The 20,550-nt window shown below is 37.1% G+C and overlaps 1 protein-coding gene across 8 annotated transcripts in view; it reads left to right on the top strand.

Moving 5' to 3' along the window:
• Dip2c (disco interacting protein 2 homolog C) overlaps positions 1-20,550 on the top strand; it is a 417,859-nt gene that overhangs the window by 229,806 nt on the left and 167,503 nt on the right. For all 8 annotated transcript variants that reach the window (XM_015998738.3, XM_015998740.3, XM_015998739.3 and 5 more), the window contains one exon: positions 19,427-19,552. In XM_015998738.3, coding sequence (XP_015854224.1) covers positions 19,427-19,552 — 126 coding nt within the window. The remainder of the gene's footprint in view (positions 1-19,426; positions 19,553-20,550) is intronic.

The following is a 20,550-nucleotide window of genomic DNA, read 5'->3' on the forward strand; positions in this document are numbered from 1 at the left end:
CTTCTTTGAGTTAGAGTTTGGAAATTATTGTCACAGGTTTTTTTCAAGTGTTACTTTTTTTAAAAAGTTGAGAAATGATATGAGCTAAAAACTTTAGTATTGAAATTTATGTCTTGGTGGGTTTTTTTGTTTGTTTGTTTGTTTGTTTTTGTTTTTTTGAGACAGGGTTTCTTTGTGCAACAGTCCTGGCTGTCCTGGAACTTGCTTTATAGACCAGGCTGGCCTCAAGGTCCACCTGCCTCTGCCTCCCGAGTGCTGGTGTTAAAGGCATGCACCACCACCACACAGCTGAAATTTACCTCTTAAGCTTTTTTTTTTTTTCTCTCCCACCCCAACCCAATTCAAGATGTGAGCTTAGCTATACTTAGTTTCTAGGGATAGACTTGTATCTTACTCCTCTTGTCTTTTTCATTCTTCCTTTCAACAAATGTACAAATTATTTTGTATACTGAGCACTTTGCTATGAACTGTGACTGAGGCAAACCTATAGCAACACACAGTCCCTGCTATCAAAGAGCTTCCTTGAGTAATTTCTACTTTTATCCTGAAGTTTAATTTTCTAGTTGGAGGTTTTTCTTTCTTAAAACAGCTGGTTTTACTCATGGAGATTCTTAGGGCATGACCTGTGCTTTCTCTGAACAACTCAATTTCTATTATTGATTATAATAGAAATATGCTTATTTCCTTATTATGTTAGAATACTGTGGGCTATTAGACAAAAATGCACATAGCAACATTGAATTCGTCTGTGATTTTTACTTACTATTCCTAGAATGGTGACAATCCATCTGTAGAGGAATGCCCTGCCCGGTGGGGTTGTCAGTATATACATAAGACCTGTTAATTTTAAATGAATGAAGATTAAATTAAATTTAAAATTCTGTTCTACCTTACTAGTAACATTTTAAGATGAGCAGCTTCCATAGTGCACACTGCATATAGGAACTTTGCCATACCTGCCAAGTGATCTATCACAGTAGCATTGTTCTGGGAACTCTTTGAAGAAAAGGCAAAAGATGCAGTTAAAAGAACATATATGTTTATTGGCTCCACACTAACAAAAGTGAAACTAATTTGGTTACCTATGCCTAGTCCATAGGAGATTTTAGAAAAGTGAATATAGCAGAAATATATAGGATAGAGTGGTAGGTTTGGGATGGATCTAACTCTAAGCAGAAACAGATTAAATGCCTGTTAGATTATAGATATAAAGAAAAGATGCAGAATTAAAATCTGTAGGGTGCAATGGAAACAGTACTTAGGAGGAAAGATATTGGTGAAATTATTAAGGCCACTCCACGTAGTTAAAAGGGAGATTTATTTAATGGCATAACTTACAAATGAAGGGATAGGTAGGTTGAGGGTTCTGGGAAAGATGTAGCGCAGTCCGGTGGTATTCTCTGGAGAACTCTCCTCGGTCCACCTCTAGCTTCCTGGCTCCCAGCAGGAAGAGAGTGAAGACCCTGAACTCTGGTCTTCAGGGCCCTCCCTTGGCCCTGCCTTGTAGGCATGATAGTTACTGAAGCCTCAATGGGGGTTGGAACTTACAGACGAAAGCTGGAATGGCTACCCACTACAGAAATTAATGCCAAATGCTAAGGAAAAGGAGATATCCTTGAAAGTGAAAAAAGCATTTGACTTAGGACATTATAAAAGAAAAATTAATTCCACACAAAGAAGAAATGAGAAAATAAGGAAGGTAAACTGAAATCAAGAATGTACAGGCCCGGTTGTTAGGTTGTAAGGCACTTAGAAACTATCAAACTTGTCCTCTTAAGAAAAAAAAACTGAACATAGTGAAAACTAAGGATTCTTCCTAGATTCATCAAAGAATTGTTGGCCCCAAATTGCAAATGGATAATGTAAGCAGGGATATGGAGAGCCTAATCCTCAACATTTGATAAAATCTAATACCTGTGGCAGCTCATTTTCCTTCTCCTAGCAGTCATTACTTGCCTGCAGTTCTTTCTCCAGGAGTGAGGTACTGTGAAAAACTTCCCCTTCCATGTTAACATGTACATTGATATAGCTACTGTTCTGGTATTGTTTATGTAGCCATTTCTAGGAGAGACTGTTTCACAGTAGACTCCCTATTGTCCTGGCTCTTAAAGTCTTTATACCCCCTGTTCCCTGAGGCATAGATTTAGGAGCTATACCTGTCTGTTTGTGTATATACACACATAATTATTTGTGTATACACAATGTAGCAATAGTAAAGAAAAGAATCTATCAACTTGAGAGCAGAGATATGGAAGAGAGCGCTATTGGGAGGAATAGATATAATTCTATTTCAATTAAAATAGAATAATTTTATATTGACCTAACAGACAAAGATAAAGTAATTATAGTCACATATTAGTAAAATGAATTACAGCAGTGATGCAAATGACAGGATAAAGATTTGGGGAATAATTTGTAATAAAGTCCTTATACCATTCATGAGGTGATAATTATTTGAGTTCAAAGTCTACTTGGATTAATTATAAATGTATGTTTTCAACTCAATGGCAACCATGCAGAAAGTATTATAGTAAAGTATAATTGACATGGTAAGAGAAAGGAAAATCGGATAATATAAAACTCAGTACTAGAAAAGGCAGAAAATATGTGTTAAATAAGAGAAATATAAATCAATGGTAAGAAATTTATTAATATGCAAATATCTTTCAGCAACTAGCATAAGTTTCAGAAATCTAAATATGTGAAGAGATTTCAGAGTGGATTTAAAAATAAGACTCAGGTCTGTATTTCCTACAAGAGATCTAGGTTTAATATGCAGTTGTAAATTAAAGAGATGGGGAAAGTACACATTATAATTCTAGTTAAGATACCTAGGGGGTAAGGTCAGTTGCCACAGATAAAGGCAAGAAGAGGAAAAGGCAACTAAACAATCCTTAATATATAGGTGGCCAATGATAAACTATCTCTGTATGTGAGGCAAGAAACCTAGCAACGAGGAATGAACCATTATGTGATAGTGGGACATGACAGCTTCACGGTACCAGCAATTGAAAGATCCAGGAGCAGGAAATCAGGAAGGACATAAGTAAACTGAACAGTAACATCAGTCAACTGGACTTCATTGGTACAGTTGGTATTTCAGACATCAAGAGAATTCATACTTGTTAAGTTTATACAGAACATATTCACTAAGGCAGCTAATATTCTCAGTCGTAAAAGGCATTATTATTAGCACAATAGGAAATAAACTATGTTCACAAACCACTGGTGAATTAAACTTGATGTTAATAATGGAAAGAGATGGACAACTCCAAAGTACCTGGAGGTTCATAACATTATTTTTAAGTGGCACATGAATCAAAGTTGCAAGACACTGAAAAATATTTTGAACTAAAAGAAAATTAAAACACATATGACCAAACTTGTGAGGTGAGTAAAGAGCAATGCTTAGAAATGTTTAGAACTGAAAATATGCATTAAAAACTAAGAAATTGGGACTGGAGAGATGGCTCAGTGGTTAAGAGCACTGGCTGCTCTTCCAGAGGACCCAGGTTCAATTTCCAGCACCCCCATGGACGCTCACAACTGTCTCTAACTACAGTTCCAGGGGATCCGACACCTTCACACAGACATGCATGCAGGCCAAACATCAATGCACATAAAAAAATCTAAGAAATTATAATAATTAATAAACTAAAAATCTAAGTTGTGTCTTTAAGGAATTTGGAATAAATACCCTAAGACAAAACTATGCAAAGATACTATAAAACTACAGACAAATGTCTTATGAATTAGATGCAGAAATCTTAGGAACAATAGCAAATTGAGTGTAATAATGTATACAAGGAATTATATGAATTTATCCATTGGAATTGATTTTCAAAGTACAAGACTGGCTTAACATTTGTGAGTCAACAAATTCATCAAAATAACAAGCTAAAGAAGGCAAAAAGTCATCTGATTTTAACAATTGATACGAAAAAAGGAGTCAGTGTAACCTAATAGTTGTGATGGAACATCTCTTCAAATTAAGAATAAAGATGGACCCCCTCCATTTATTGAATATACATGCAGGTTTCAAGATAACATCAAGCAATATTTAATTGTCAGAAATGAATTTTCCACTAAGATCCATGGACAAGGTAAAGGTTGTCTCTCCTATGCAGTATTATACTAGAAATCCTAGATAACAATAGAGAAAAGGAAAGAAACTGCACAGGTAATAAGGATGAAGATAAACTAGACATCCCTGGGTGACAAGATTATATGTAGAAAGCACAAAGCCTTAGCAATGATAGAAAAATGCTCCTGTAGCTAATATCCAGTCACAGCAAGATAGCAGGATATAAGAACAAATTATTCTTTCATGTATTAGCAATGAACCTTTAGAATTTGAATTTTTACAACATATTATAATTGGCACTACAATATGAAGTACCTAAATAAAATGCTAAGAAAACACATACATAATTATGGAAGGAAAACAAATTAAACTAGAAGAATGCCAAGTATAGCATCACATGCCCATGATTCCCGAATTTTGGAGGTCAAGATAGGAAGATGGGGATCTGGAGTCCAGAGTGGACTCTATAGCAGGATCTTGTCTTTAAGAGGGGTTCAGCACATAAGCTACCAAGCCTGACAATCTGACTTTGAGCTCCAGGATCCATATGGTGGAAGAAGAGAACCAACTCTCTGAAGTTGTTCTCTGACATGCATACATCTTCTTCACATACATCAGATAACATACGTCCCTCGTAAGATTTTTTTAAAGACATTAATAAATACTCTTTTAGTGGTTTACTTAGGAAAACTTACATTTCAAATATATAAGGCTAGGAATTTGTCTCAATGGTAGAGCCCTTGCCTACTATATACAAGGCCCTATATTTGAACCCCAGCACCAAAAGGAGAAACAAAAATTCATCTGACTTGATCAGTATGGTAAATATAATTTCAATCACATAAAATTGAGACAGTTATTAGAGATCCAGGAATTTTTCTTTTGTTTTTATCAACAAATTTATTCTTAAGTTCATATGAAATGTGAATTAAACATCTTAGTTCATGGCCTACTATGAAACTAAATGAGAAGAGAACAGAAGTGTTAGCCAGTGGAACATCATAGACAGCCCAGAAGTGGACCAGCAATGGGGAAAGATCATCCTGTCAACAAATGGTAGTAGGACAGCTGCACATGTATATAAAAACAAAACAAAGCAAAAACACTACACATTGAATTTAGGTTTGAAGTGAAAAAGGATTACAGTACCATATGTAAAACTCAAAGTTCCTGGAAGACGGTGTGGAGGAAATAGAGATGAACTTCAGTGTGGTGATGAATTTTAGGTAACATACCAAAATGCAATCCAAAAGTAAAAATTAAAAGCTGGACTTGACTGAAACTAGAAGGCTGTGCTCTAATATAGTGAAAGGTAGGCCACAAATCTGAGTTTCTTTTAATCTTTCAATGATAGGTTATAAAGGACTAATAGCCAGCCTATTAAAAGGGTAAGAAAGCAATCAAATTAAAACATGGACAGTGGAAAATTCATTTCTGACAATTAAATATTGCTTGATGTTATCTTGAAACCTGCATGCATATTCAATAATGGAGGGGGTCCATCTTTATTCTTAATTTGAAGAGAGGTTCCATCACAACTATTAGGTTATACTGATTCCTTTTTTCGTATCAATTGTTGAAATCAGATAAATAATAAAAGATGTGAATAGATATCTCCCCTAAGTGATGCCTAGATGATTAATAGAGCATGGGAGAAGATGCTTGGCATATGTCATCAGAGAAATGCAGACTAATAAGTTAAGATACTATCAAAATAATGAAAATTGAAGGCTAGAAAAGACATGGAGCAACAGGTCTATCATTGGTGGCGAGGATGCATAATTACATAGCCATTTAAGGAGATAGTTTGCCAGTTTCTTATAAAGCTAAACATACTCCCTGGTGTGTACACAAAGGAGTTGAAGATGTGGTTATAAGAAACAAAAAACAAAAAGCCTTCACACCAGTGTTCACAGTGACTTTGTTTTTGATGGGTAAAAGTGGAAGAACCTAAGATGTGTCTTCATTTATCCATTTTAAAATACACCAGACAGTGGATTACTACTGGTAAAAAGAAGTATACTATTGATCCATGAGAAGATACCAATGAAACCTAACAGTGTCTTAGTAAGTGAAAGCATCAACCTGAAAAGAGCAGGTATCCTGTGACTTCATCTTCATATCATTATGGAAAATGTACATCTAGAGAGGGTTAAAAAAAGAGTCAGGAGGTTGGACAAAGATTAGAGTTGAAAGAATGAAGGTCAAGGCACAGAGGGCTTGAGGAGCAGTGACGCTATCATGTATGACACTGGTATCTTCATGTTGTTTCACACTGTTATTCATGTTTCATGTTATTAAACACACTGATTATTACCACCAAATGTGCACTTGATAGCATGGATGTTATTTAACAAATTGTCAGTGTTTCCTTATTAACATCAGCCAATGTATTGTACTAACTGAGCTGGTAGCAGATGATGGTATTTGCTCATCATTTTTTCAGGATACTAGTTATTTTCAGAGTGAGACAGAGTGTTTCTGAGTGTGCTGTTGCACTCCTTCATTCCCAGCATGTGAGAGGCTGAGGCAGGTGGATCACAACTTTTATGTGAATTTGGGCTACATATGGAGGTTCTATCTCAAAACAAAATTCAAAACTCCAAAAGTAGAGTTCTCTGTTCTTTAAGAACATCTGTCTATTTCCTGACTTTGTCTGTTCATTGATCTTACTTAGACTTTTGACTTGGAGAGTCTCATGAATAGAAAGAACCTGTTTCCTAGTGGTTGTTTTTTGTGGAGGAATTGGAGGGATTTAACTCCAGAATTCTCTATCAGAGCCTGTAGGTAAATGGTATGGCTAATGTTAGGTAAATGGAATAGAGTAATTCACTGGCTCCTATAGAATTGAACACCATCTAGATTATTCCTTGCTGTTCACATGTGGTTCATAGCTGTTTTTTCTTGCAGTCTATAGCCAGACAGGAACATCTACATCAGAATAAGTGTATTTGGGTGACTGTCGATGACATGTGCACCACAACTGTCATGTGTTTTATAGTATTATTGCTCTATGGTGCAGTATATGAAGACCAGGTTGAGTCAGCAGCCTAACCCCTCTGTGCCTTTTAAGTGTTGCATACTCAGTATAATAATCTGTTTGCCTCCAAATATTGATGAAAGCAGCTGTCATCTTGTACTTGTTGTGCAACAGGTATTTACTGTTTTGCTTTTTGTATCTTATGTAATTCTTTCAGCAACTATGTGATAATATTCAATATTTTATAGATGATGAAATTGTATTCTTACCTTAAGAAAATCTATTCAAGCCTAGTATGGGGGTGCATAACTGTAATCCCAGCATGTGGGAGGCAGGAGAATTGCTGTGAGTTTGTAGCCAGCCTGGATTATGTATCAGTACACTACCTTGAAACACAAGACAACAAGACTAAAATTGTATTTAAAGTTAATGCTGACAATAACAAATAGAACTGGTGGTTTTTTTTTTTCCACCAAAGCCTACGTTCTTAATCCTGTTGTTTCTAAAGAAATACAGATGTATTTTCCCGTTGCTAAATTCATTGTGCCTTCCATCATTAATATAGATCCTCAGTTCATAGAACTAAATGAAAATAAAAACTTCAAATTTCTATTAGAGGAAGTAATAAAGTAGATAAATTGTTAGAAGCCAGAAAGGTCTATCTTGGACTGAGTTGGAGGAGTGGGAACTGACTGATTTACAAGTCAGTCACCCATGGTGATTACTTTAGAAAGAGATGCTTGCAGGAAATGGGGACAAGGGAGCCAGAGTTACCCAACATTTTGTTGTATTACCGAGCTTTTAATAAACTTGCTGAGGGAGACACTAGTGCCTTTTCCTCAAGCAATGTGTGTCATGCAAAGGTGTTTATTATTTCCAGTACTTTCTGAAATTCTGCTGAAGAAATGACTCTTAGTATGATGTGCTTAATGCTATAAATATAAGAAGTTCCTAACAAATTGTTTACTAACAACAGTGATCTGCTAATTTCGTGCTGTGTAAAGCTGGCCTTGAATCATTTAGTGTCTATAGTTGAGTGCTTTTGGGCTATTAATAGAAGGAAAGTCAATAAAGTGAATAAACTATAAACTGTTAGAGAAGAGAAGAGCACAGACAAGAAAGATTGACCCTGTATCACTAAAGGAGAAAACTATCAATTTCTGTCACCTAGTTCCAAAGACAACTTCCATGATGTTCTCTAGTAACAGTGAATCTGAGCCCTTTACAGATTTGGGCTGGCTGTTCATAGAGGACAACAAAATGTGGTTCAGGAGCAATGACTTCATTTCTTTGTCCTTGTATCTTCTGTAGGGCTCTCAACTTCTCTTACTCATGAATGATAGGTTACCTGATGCTTACCTAGGGAGCACGGTCTCCCTCCCCAAATGGTATTGCAGAGCATGACACATTCTTCTCAGAGCACCACAGTCCTTGCTACCAAAAGCTTGAAATCAGTATTCTTTGTGGGAGACCTTAGTCCAGCTATCCCTCCTGGATTCCTTTATGTCTGTCTCATTTACTACTTCCTAGGTTATAACTTTGCTGCTTAGCTTTATTTTTTGCTTTGATGCTATATTAAGGCCACCTTGTGATCTACCCCAAAGTCATTTTTCCATTTTCCTGACATTGTTGGCTGTCATTTCCTAGCTTTTGGCCACCTTTTGGTACTCATGGATAGTGATAGTTAGAGAGGAAGTCAGTTACCTTCTGCAGCATAGTGCACACTAGGATCTAAGTCTTTTCCTGTGAGGTTTGTCTTTGTAGCCATTTGTATTTCAAATGGAATTTCAATTGGAATTCATGACATGGTCTATGTGTCTAGTGTGATCCTCAGGTCCTGTTAAGGTCTTGTGGACATTACAGACTCTCATTAGAAAGACATCATGACATCTCAGTGTAAATTGAACCTCATTATCTGACCAAATACCTTCACGAGTGAGGTTTATTTTTTTCTTTTCATCATTTCCCTTTCACAGCCTCTCATCTAGTTTTTAATTCATTTGGCTGAAAAAACTGCATCAAGAACATTTTAATTAAGATTTTGTGAAGCACTTAATCAAGTGCTTTAATGGGTTTCTAATGCATCACAGCTGGTAAATTTCATTCATAGACTCATGAAGATAAAAGGAAGATCTGTTTTGTAGCAACCTATTTATATTATCATATTACCATTTTGTCCTCAAAGTTTTAATTGTATGTGCTCTTTTAGAATTTATGTGGGGTTTCACCCTATATCTCAGATAATAACCCCCTTTCCAGTCTTAAACGTTTAAGCAGTTCTTGTTTCCTGTGTCCAAGGTACTGAAACTAGCTGGGGTTTTGGGGACTTCCTGTGATCCCTTGGTTCTCACACCTTCAGGAGACAGAGCATACATCATCAAGTTCTCATTTGCCCTGAGCCCAGATCTTAGCCTTGCCCTTTTCTTCTTCAGGATTTGACTCTCTGGTTGTTAGACATTATATCCATCACTTTTCCTGTGGCTATCACAAAATAGCTAACAAGAAGCAACTTAAGCCGGGTGTTGGTGGCGCACGCCTTTAATCCCAGCACTCGGGAGGCAGAGCCAGGCGGATCTCTGTGAGTTCGAGGCCAGCCTGGGCTAGCAAGTGAGTTCCAGGAAAGGCGCAAAGCTACGCAGAGAAACCCTGTCTCAGAAAAAAAAAAAAAAAAAAGAAGCAACTTAAAGGATTTATTTTGGCTTATAGTTTGAGGGAATATAATCCATCGTGACTGGGAAGGTGTGCAACAAGAGGTTATTGGTCCCAGTGTATCCATGGTCAAGCAGAGAGTAACGAATGCCAGCACTCAGCTAGCTTTCTTCTTTCTATGCAGTCTGGGACTCATCCACAGCACACAAAGCCCATAGAATGATGCCATCCACATTTCAAGGTTCTTCTTTCCATACCAGTTAATCTAATGTAGAAAATTTCTAGCAGACATACCAGAAGTTTGTCTTGAAAGTGAGTCTAGATCGTATCAAGTTGGCGGTCATTATTAAACATCACAGATCTACTACAGCCTTTTAATCCAGATTCTTTGAAGCCACTCCCAGTAACAACAGTAACAACAGTGGGTGTTTCCTTTCTAGTTGACAGTTAGACATACATTCAACTTTGTGGATAAGAACAAAAGGAAAGTCACACAGTGACCTGGGCTTAGTCTCTCCTTTCACTGATGCATCTTTTTAAAACCATCTTTCCTCAGAGGTCTATTTTCTCATATGGCTGATCACTTTTCTAAGATGTTAGCAGTCAAACACTCCTGTTTGGTTTGAGTAGTTGAGGTTTGATTTAGATTATCTAACACTGGATCTTCTTAATGCATGAAGGAAAATTCTATCTCAGACAGTCTTACTTAGCTTTGTACAGAATATTGTGAGCCACAACGAAACTGCAGGCTCAAGAGGCTTCTCCAGCTTTAGAAAGTTAACTCTTTCCTACCCTTTTTTTTTTTTTTTTTTTTGCCATATTTGGATAGGCCTCATGTGCTGTTGCAGGGGTCTACAGGAATCAGTTTGAGGAGGAGATACGATCATTTCCCTTATAATTATTATTCACAATATAATTGATGAAATCATCACAGTGCTCTTTTAGATGTTTTAAACCAATGTGATACTTTAAGGTTAAAGTAAAACTTTAAAAGTAAGACTTTTAAAGTAAGACTTGCTGTTATTGAAAATATTTTAATGTATACAGTCCAGTGGATTTATTTTGTGTACATGTGTGTAGCCATTTAATGGCATACATGTAGAGGCCAAAGACAATTTGTGGGAATAGCTTCTTGCCTTCTTCCTTGTAGGTCCTGAGTATCAATCTTGGGTTTAGGATTGGTGGTATATATTTTTATTCACTGACTCATCTAGCAGGCTTTAAAAACAGATTTTTAAGTTTTAGTTACTTTATTGGATTTATATGTTGCTTGACTTGGCTAGTAAGTCAACAATCTGTCCTTATTACGACTGCTACAATATGTATTTCTTGTTTGTGTTACTGGGTACCTGTAGCTCAGCTGTAAGTGAACTCCTCTACATCTCTTATTTATTATGAAGAACATTCCCTAACAAAGGGATGCTGGTTTCTTTGTGACTTGAAATATCCTTTTTTTAAAATTGTTTCCTTTCGATTGCATAGGAAGAATTTAGTAAAACTGTGTATGAAACTGTTTTAGTCTTTTATGAAAAAAAATCCATAATGATGTAGGGTATGCTTTTCTTGTGTAATCAAATGATTGTTTTGCTTATTGCTCAAGTAACTTATATTTAATAGGAGTAACTTAATGCTGCATGGAGCGAACTTCAAGCTTTCAAAACATTTGGGTTTATCAGAGTCACCACTTAATGATTGTGGTGATTCAAGCCAATCCTCACCCATCATTTCCACAAGATCCATTTAACCCCTCATTGATACATTGGCATTGTGTAGTGATGTAGTGTTCTCAGATTTTCCAATTATAACAGTCATTTATTTTATAAGAATGGTTTGACTTTTTTACTCCTTAGCCTGGACTAACCTACATAATCACTTTTCTCAGTAAAATATTCCCTCCTCAGAAATCTTTAAAATAGTTTTTAAAATAAGTAATACTTATATATAAATATTGCTATGTATGTAGTGGAGAACTTTACCCAGGCTTGTCTGAGAGCTTTGACAGCAGCAATAACTAAATTCAAATTCAGCAGAGAAAAAAACATATCTTTAATCATGGTTAATTTGTTTTGTTTTATATCTTTCTTTTGCCCAGTTAGGTAGAGAAGTTGAGCAATTGCTTTTTTTCCTTTTAAATGTATTTACAGTTTCAAAGAATCTCTTTGTAGATTACTTTGCCAATAGGGTGAGGGCATACTGGGAATTGAACCCAGTGTCTCTCATGCAAGTAAGTGTTCTACCACTGGGCTATATCCTCAGTCCTCTTTTCACCTTTTATTTGATTTGGAGTCATGCTAAGCTTCTCAGATTAGTTTTGAGTTCATTGTAGAGGTCAGGCAGACCCTGAACTTGAGATCCTTCTGCTTTCACTTCCTGAGTAGCTGGAATTGTTAGACCTGTTCAGCCACTTCCGAATTATTTCTTATTTGCAGTGGGAAGTAGGATCTTTTCTCTGGAAGAATTTGGTGGACACCACTGTACAAAGTAACCAGTGTCAACATTCACCTACTGAGGTGAATTAGTCTGTGATGTCGCCATTGGCAAACTTAATCTAAATGCAATCATAAGGAAACAGTTCTAAATCCAGTCATAAGGAATAGTTCAAGCTGTGAAGAAAGTGGTCTTTCATCTCTACAATGTCCAGCTTGTAGAAAATCAAATCTGAGAAACTTCCAGATTAAAAGAGAATAAAGGTAATGTGACAAATCCAGTCTATTATCATGGGATAGATCATATGTTAGTAAGACCAAATAAATACAAAGAAAATTACTAGGTTGATTGACCACATTTGGACACGGTCGTTGGATTAATTAGTAATATGTCATTGTTAAATTTCCCGATTTGTAGAGAAATAATTGTTCTGTAAAAGAAAGTCCTTGTTTTGGGGAAATAAACAGAAATATTTAGGTATAAATGATATATCTTCTACAGCTTACTTTCATACAGTTCTGAAGTGATCCATGAAGCAAAAGGAGGAAAGGAAAAATTCTTAGGAGAAAGTGTAAATAGTTGTTCAATCAGGATAAAATCACATAGGAGTTCTCTCTTGTTGCCTTTGAGGATTTTCTTCAAATGTCAGTTTACCACCAAAAAGTTTTAAAAGAAAGATATATAAAATTGAAAATGTTGGATTTGAAGATAATTCATAACATCTGACCTTCTTTGAGAACTTCAGATAAATCATGAATCCATGGTCTTCTGTTTATTGGCTTTTGTTCTGATAACATAAGAAAAATAATAACTAGAAAACTAGATTATCTCATGGTACTGAGTCTAGTTGATGAGAAAACAGTTCACACAAAGGCTGAAAAAGATTAAGCAGTATAATAAGTTAATTATGCATGTCATTTAATAGCTTTAATATGAGATCAGCAAATGTTTTCTCTAAAGCGCAAGATGGCAAAAGCTTGGGGCTTTCTGGAACATCATAGTGTCCCTCCGTGGTGTGGAATAGCCACAGACTAGAGGTTCTCAACCTTTGAGTTACAATAATCATAATATACATATTTCTGATGGTATTAGGGACTTAGACATAGCTCAGTAACAAATGAAAGTTATGAAGTAGCAATAATTTTGTGGTTGGGGGTCACCACCTGAGAAACTATAGTAAGGGATTAGGAAGGTCAAGAACCACTGCAATAGACTATGGATAAGCAGTGTAGCTGTGTTCCAATGAAATAATTGGCAAGAAGAGTTTGAGGCTATAATTGACTGAGCCCTGCTCCAGCAGAAAGTTGAATTGCCTGTGTAGAGTTTGGGGAAGATGTAAAGATCCTGTGTTGCTAGAGTTTTCCGCCTTTGCCCACAGTCAGGACAAATCTTTGTCACCCGCCAGTCCCACAGCCGCTCAGACCCAACCAAGTAAACACAGAGACTTATATTGCTTACAAATTGTATGGCAGTGGCAGGCTTCTTGCTAACTGTGCTTATAGCTTAAATTAGTCCATTTCCATAAATCTATACCTTGCCATGTGGCTGGTGGCCCACCGGCATCTTCACATGCTGCTGGTCATGGCGGCGGCTGCTGCAGCCAGTCCTTCTGCCTTCCTGTCCTTTTATTTCTCCTCTCTGTTAGTCCCGCCTATCCTTCCTGCCTAGCCACAGCCGATCAGGTTTTATTTATTGATCAATCAGAACAACTTGACATACAGACCATCCCCCAGCACAGCCAAGTGCAGACCATCTCAGACACCTGCACTCAGGCCCATGGTCCTAATCATCCTCTATGCGGACCTGCTGGGTAACGCCACAAAGAACCCAAGAAGGGCTCCCACAGGACATACAGAACATCCCACAGCACTTCCCCTTTTCTTTTTTTAAAAAGGAAGGTTTTAACTTTTACACATCTTTAAAGCCAGCTTGGTATATTTGGGAATTTGGGCGTAGCTTCTCTTACTACTTCCTGCTGGAGGGGGGCGCAGTATCTTATGGGGATACAAAGAAAATTTTAGGTTCATGGAGTAGTCCGTGAGACTGTATCGTCTGAGCCAGTTGCCTTGAAACGATTCTGGATGTTGGATCATCTGGGCCATGGTGTCATCGGAGACCTTTCAGGGGGTCTTGGCTGGTCAAACCTGATGTATCTTAATCTGGAACAAATCCATAGCCTCTGGCTTTCTGTAGAGACAAAAACAGAGCCTCTTTTCCAAAGCAACATATCCTTACATCTAAATTTTGAAGTCAAGGTACCTTTAAAATATACATTTTGGCATAACTCAACAGCCTTTGCAATCAAATGTTTTTCTTCAGCTACAAATATCAAAGAGAACATAATCCAGATTCTCTGTGTAATAGCCATCTTTATGTGGCTTATTTTTTATATTACTTTTACTTTCTCTTTAAAGACTTTATTTTTTTAAACTTTCTATTTCTTTATATAACTGTCTATGTTCCTTTTCCTCTCTCTTCCAAGCCTATGTACATTTTTACACACATTGTAAAGCATTTAAAGTCTTGTTTCATCTGAATCTGTCTTATTGCGAACTTATTGCTTTAAACTGTAGCCTTCTAAGCCTGAAACGGCTCTATGGCTGCTGGCTCCGCCCCCTTCAATTTCCCAACTTGGAGGTGGTACGTTTTCCACCAGCTCTGGGAGCCATCAAGTCTCAGAAATAGTGGGTCTACACTTTTATCCAAGCAGCGTGTAGCCCAGAAACCTCTTTTTTTATTTTGTACTAGCAAAGGCTAAATCCACCACGCAGCTTAATGTGCCACTTGCAGAGGCCTCATTTCCGCCTTACTGCAGGTTAAGCGCACACGCCAGGAACGCACAAGTAGCTCAAACCGGCAGCTGCCGCTCATTTGAGAGAGACAATTAAGAAGCTGTTTTTAGTTCCATTTTAGAATCTTTTTTCTCAAGTTTTAGGTGGAAACTCTTGCCAACACGTTGGGCGCCAATCCTGTCCTGCAAGTTAATGGCTAAACCATTCGGGAGGGGGTAGCAGATGGGTGGTGGCATCCTTAGGGTTAGTCACACCTGTCTTCAGATAATAGTTCTTAAGTTTCATAACCTGTTTGCTCCCTGCTGCAATGGGAATAAGAGGTCTTATTCTCTGGAAATGGTCTCATTTTTTCTTACAGTTTTCTATACACATTCCAGAACAATCTCTCTCTCTCTCTCTCTCTCTCTCTCTCTCTCTCTCTCTCTCTCTCTCTCTCTCTCTCTCACACACACACACACACACACACACACACACACACACACACACACACACACACACACACACCAACACCAACCACATCCTTTGCCTGCTTAAAATCATCTGTTTTCTGTCCTACTTAGAACAGGATGTACCCTGTTGGCAATTCCAGTATGTTTGCAGCCTCCTTGGCTTCTGGTTTTCATTCTCTCTACCAACATATTCTGCATATAGCTTGGTGCCTAGAATTTCAGTATCCTTGTATGCTTTAGAAATAATCCTGTTCACTTATACTTTTCAGAAGTACTTCTCTGGCCTTACAATTCAGAGTAACCACTCTGTGCCTCTGGGTTACATCTTCCATTAGTTTTCTACCCTAGCTGGTTGTCTCTTGTCTGTCTCATCTCAGTTAGAAAGTTGCAACATGCAAAGCTCACAGCCAACATCAACCTAAATGGAGAGAAACTCAAAGTATTTCCACTAAAATCAGTAACTAGACAAGGTTGTCCACTCTCTCCATACCTATTCACTATAGTACTTGAAGTTTTAGCTAGAGCAATAAGACAACTGAAGGAGATCAAGGAGATGTAAACAGGAAAGGAAGAAGTCAAAATAGCTTTATTTACAGATGATATGATTGTATACATAAATGACCCCCAAAATTGCACCAGGAAACCCCTACAGCTGTTACAAAGTAACAGAATAAAAAACGCACGAGTCCATAGTCTTCCTGTATGACAGATTGAGAATGAATCAGGGAAACTATATCTTTCATAATAGTCTTAAAGAAGGTATCTCGTGGTAACTCTAACAAAATAAGTTAAAGACTTGTATGATAAAAAAAAACTTCAAGTCCCTGAAGAAGATAACAGAAAATGGAAAGATTTCCAATGCTCATAGGATGGTAGGATTAATACAATTTAATTGGCCATCCTACCAAAGCAGTCTTCAGATTCAATGCAATCCCTGTCAAAATTCCAACACAGTTCTTCACAGAACTTGAAAGGACAGTTTTCATCTTCATATGGAAACACACACACACACACACACACACACACACACACACACACACACACACACACAAAAGCTAAAACAATACTAAATAATAAAAGTACTGCTGGAGATATCAGCATCCCCAATCTCAAATTGTACCAGAGTTATAGTAATAAAAACAGCATGCTATTGACATCAAAACAGACATTCTGATCAATGGAATTGAATTAAAGACCCAGACATAAATACACAAACCTATGGACACCTGATTTCTTTTTTTTTTTTTTAATTAAAAAAGCGAGAAATATACACTGGAAAAAGACATCTTCAACAAATTATGCTGGTCAAACTGGATGTCTGAATGTAGCAAAATGCAAATAGATCCATATTTATTACCCTGCACAAAACTCAAGCCCAATGGATCAAAGACCTCAACATAAAACCAGATACATTAAGTCTGATAGGAGGGAAAGTTGGAGAATACCCTTGAACTCACTGGCACAGGAGACGACTTCCTGAAGAGAATACCCATACTGAAGGCACTAACGTCAATAATTAATAAATGGGACCTCTTGAAACTGAAAAGCTTCTTTAGGGCAAGTATACCATCATTCAGACAAAGTATCAGCCTGCAAAATGGGAAAAGATTTTTCTTTTAACCAACTGCACATTTGATTGAGGACTAATATCTGAAATATTTAAAGAACTCAAATAAAAAAAACCCAAATAATCCAATTAAAAAATGGGATATAGATCTAAACAGAGAATTGTCAAAAGAGGAAATACAAATGGCTGAGAAGCACTTAAAGAAATGTTCAACATACTTAGTCGTCAGGGAAATGCAAATCAAAACTACTTTGAGATTTCATCTGACACTAGTCAGAAAGGCCAAGATAAATAAAATAAATGAGAGCTCATACTATTGAGGATGTTCAGTAAGGGTAACACTCATTCATTGCTGGTGGGTTTACAAGCTTATACAGGTACTATGGAGATCACTGTAGTGATTGCTCAGGAATCAGGGAATAGATTTACCTCAAGATCTAGGTATACCATTCTTGGGTATTGTGGTTTGAATAAGAATGGCCCCCATAGACTCATTTATTTAAATGCTCATTTATTTAGTCATCCTGGAGTGGAACTCATTGATAGCTTTAGAAGGATTAGGAGGTGTGGCCTTGTTGGAGCAAGTGTATCACTAGGGGGTGGGCTTTGAGTTTTCAAGGGCATATGCCAGACCACACAGGTGCTTGCTCTCTCTCTCTCTCTCTCTCTCTCTCTCTCTCTCTCTCTCTCTCTCTCTCTCTCTCTCTCTCCCTCCCTCTCTCCCTCCCTCCCTCCCTCCCTCCCTCCCTCCCTCCCTCCCCACCATGCCTGCTGCCATGCTCCCTGCTTTGATGCTAATGGATTAAACCTCTGAAAGTATAAGCAAGCCTTCAAGTTAAATGTATTCTCTTATAAGAGTTGTAGTGATCATGTTGTCTCTTCATAACAATAGAACAGCAACTAAGACAGGCATGTCCCCAAAGGAACACAGCAATAAAATGATTCCTAAGGACATTCTACTATACTCGTAGAACAGTGTCTTTGCTCAGCCATCATTAGAGAAGCTTCACCTGCAATAGATATGGGAACAAAAACAGACCCACAATGGAGCAATATGCAGAGAGTGAGAGACTTGGAACACTCAGTTCTAAATGGGATGTCTCCATCAAATTCCTCTCCTCAGAGCTTTAGGAATCTGTGGAAGACTAGACAAAAAGATTATAAGAGCCAGTGAGGATAAATGACACCAACGGAAACAAGGTCTCCTGAACACAGTGGGACTGATGCACATATTAATTCACAGAGACTGTGACAGCAAGCACAGGCCCAAGCCTAATGTGGTTTCAGCACTGAGAGGGAAAGTGGACACAAGCCCTCATCCCAGAAGATCTCTTCAATTGATAACTACTCACAAAGGAAAAATTAGTTTTCTCCAATGGAGTTTCACTGGGTGTATAAATCATTCTTAAGGACTGACCATGTGTCCAACAGTAAATGGCCAACAGAAACTTGATGCCATTTTTGGAGGTTCCTTGTCTGGGCATGTTTTTTTCTTTTTTATTTACAAGTCTTTTGTGTATATATTATGGTTTCTCGTATGTGGGATTTCTGTTTGTGAAAGTGTGCATCTCTGCATCTATATGTGTTTCTTGTGCTTTCTCTTAGGCATTTTTTCCTTCTGTTTGTTTTGTCCTATTCTGGTTTCTTTGTTTTTATTTTCCATTATTATTTTTAGATACCTATTTGTATTTTGAGAGAGAGAAAATGAAAGGGTGTGGATTTGGGTGAATGGATAATCAGGAGGATCTGGGAGGAGGTATGGGGAGAATCCTCAATTAGAATAAATTGCAAGGAAAAAAATCTATTTTCACTAAAACTGAATTATACCCGATAGTTCTCACCAAGTAAATAATTTGTCAAAATTTGTTACAGAAAAAAAATAATTGCTCAGTGTAACTCAGTGTTTCCTACTGTCTCCTGACCCCAAGTCCTTAGTGACGATGCTGTTTTACAAAGGATGCATTCAGGCTAGGGATGTAGTTCAGTGTTAGAGCTCTTGCCAGTGTATGCAGCATCTTGCCTTCTATCTCTAGCAGTGGAGAAAAATAAACATAAATTTGGCATTCAATAATGTGTGGAATTTATATCATGGGTTAATATTTATAAAATGTCTAACACGGTGCCTGGATTGTAGCTTATACTTTCCGATTATGAGTTATGAGGCACATATTCTTCCTCTAATGGGATATTGAAAAAAATTATCAAGCTTGAACACATGACCTGTAATGGTCAAGGTCCATTTACTCTATGAAAAGCCATGAGTAATTTAGAGCCATTGTTTTGTTTATAAAGATTGAATGCTAATAAAGTGAATGAATCTAAATGTTTCTATCTACTGGGGATTTCAGACTGGTGGGACTAACTACTTTGCTTTCATTTACCCATTTATTTTTTCACATAAGTACAAAGATCTCATGTACCACAGGGACAGAGGGTTGGTCTGAATGGTAGAATAATTGGGCTCTGTCTTGGTTTCAGATGTTCATACAGAAGCTGTCCAGGCAGCTCTTGCTAAACACAAAGAAAGGAAGATGGCAGTGCCCATGCCTTCCAAACGAAGATCCTTGGTTGTACAGACGTCCATGGATGCCTACACACCCCCAGGTGAGCAACACCTTCAATATTTCTGCTTCTTAAATGTGTGTTTTATCTGCCTTAGAATTAATTGATAACTATCTCAGCAACAGCAGTCTTTAAAAAAAAATTTAAAAGTCAGAATACAAAATAATAGATCTCATTAAAGCATCTTCACATTAAATTGCTGTTATTCCTCCTCCTCCTCAGAGTCCTTTTGATCCCCCTCCGCGATCCCCTTCTGCCTCTCATTTTATCCCATTCATTCCCAAATTTGTCACTCTTTTCCTTTTATGTCACACATATCCCATTACTCTCTTATTCGTCCCACTTTAGTTCTTATCTTCTCCTCTATAGTTCTTTTTCTGCCTTCATGTCCTACACACACACACACACACACACACACACACACATCTAGATATTGTATATGAATGGGAACCTGCAGTGTTCCTCCTTTAGTTGTTTGGTTTATTTCCCTTAACATAATGAACTCTACTTCTCTGACCATTTTCTTCTAGATGTCCTCATTTTATTCTTTTTTTGCAGCTGAATAGAAGTCTGTTGTGTATATTTAACCACATTTTTCATTCATTTATTGATGGGCATATAAGTTGAATCTATAACCCGGTTATTGTGACTTCTGCTACAATAAACAAGGATGTACAAATATCTGTAGTGTGTTGACATAGAGTCCTTCAGGTATATACCCAGGAAGTAACAATTTCATGAACCAAACTCCAAAAATAGTATATGAGTTTAACTTGGAAGGGAAATTTTAACATCATTATGTATCATCAAGACTCAACTCTGATTACTCAAAGCCTTACAAAATTATACTCAATTATTTATCCATATAGAAAATATTATACCTTTTAGTTATAATTGAAGTTAGATCTTTCTTCTGCTAGACAGATATATATGTATATACACATACATACAGATATATTTATCTGTAAATCCTTAAATCTTTATAATACTAGTATCCTATATTGTTGTGGAAGAAACCAAGTGAATTGGTCAATCAATTC

This window comes from Peromyscus maniculatus, chromosome 5 (genome assembly GCF_049852395.1).
Source record: "Peromyscus maniculatus bairdii isolate BWxNUB_F1_BW_parent chromosome 5, HU_Pman_BW_mat_3.1, whole genome shotgun sequence".
Taxonomy (NCBI): Eukaryota; Metazoa; Chordata; class Mammalia; order Rodentia; family Cricetidae; genus Peromyscus; species Peromyscus maniculatus.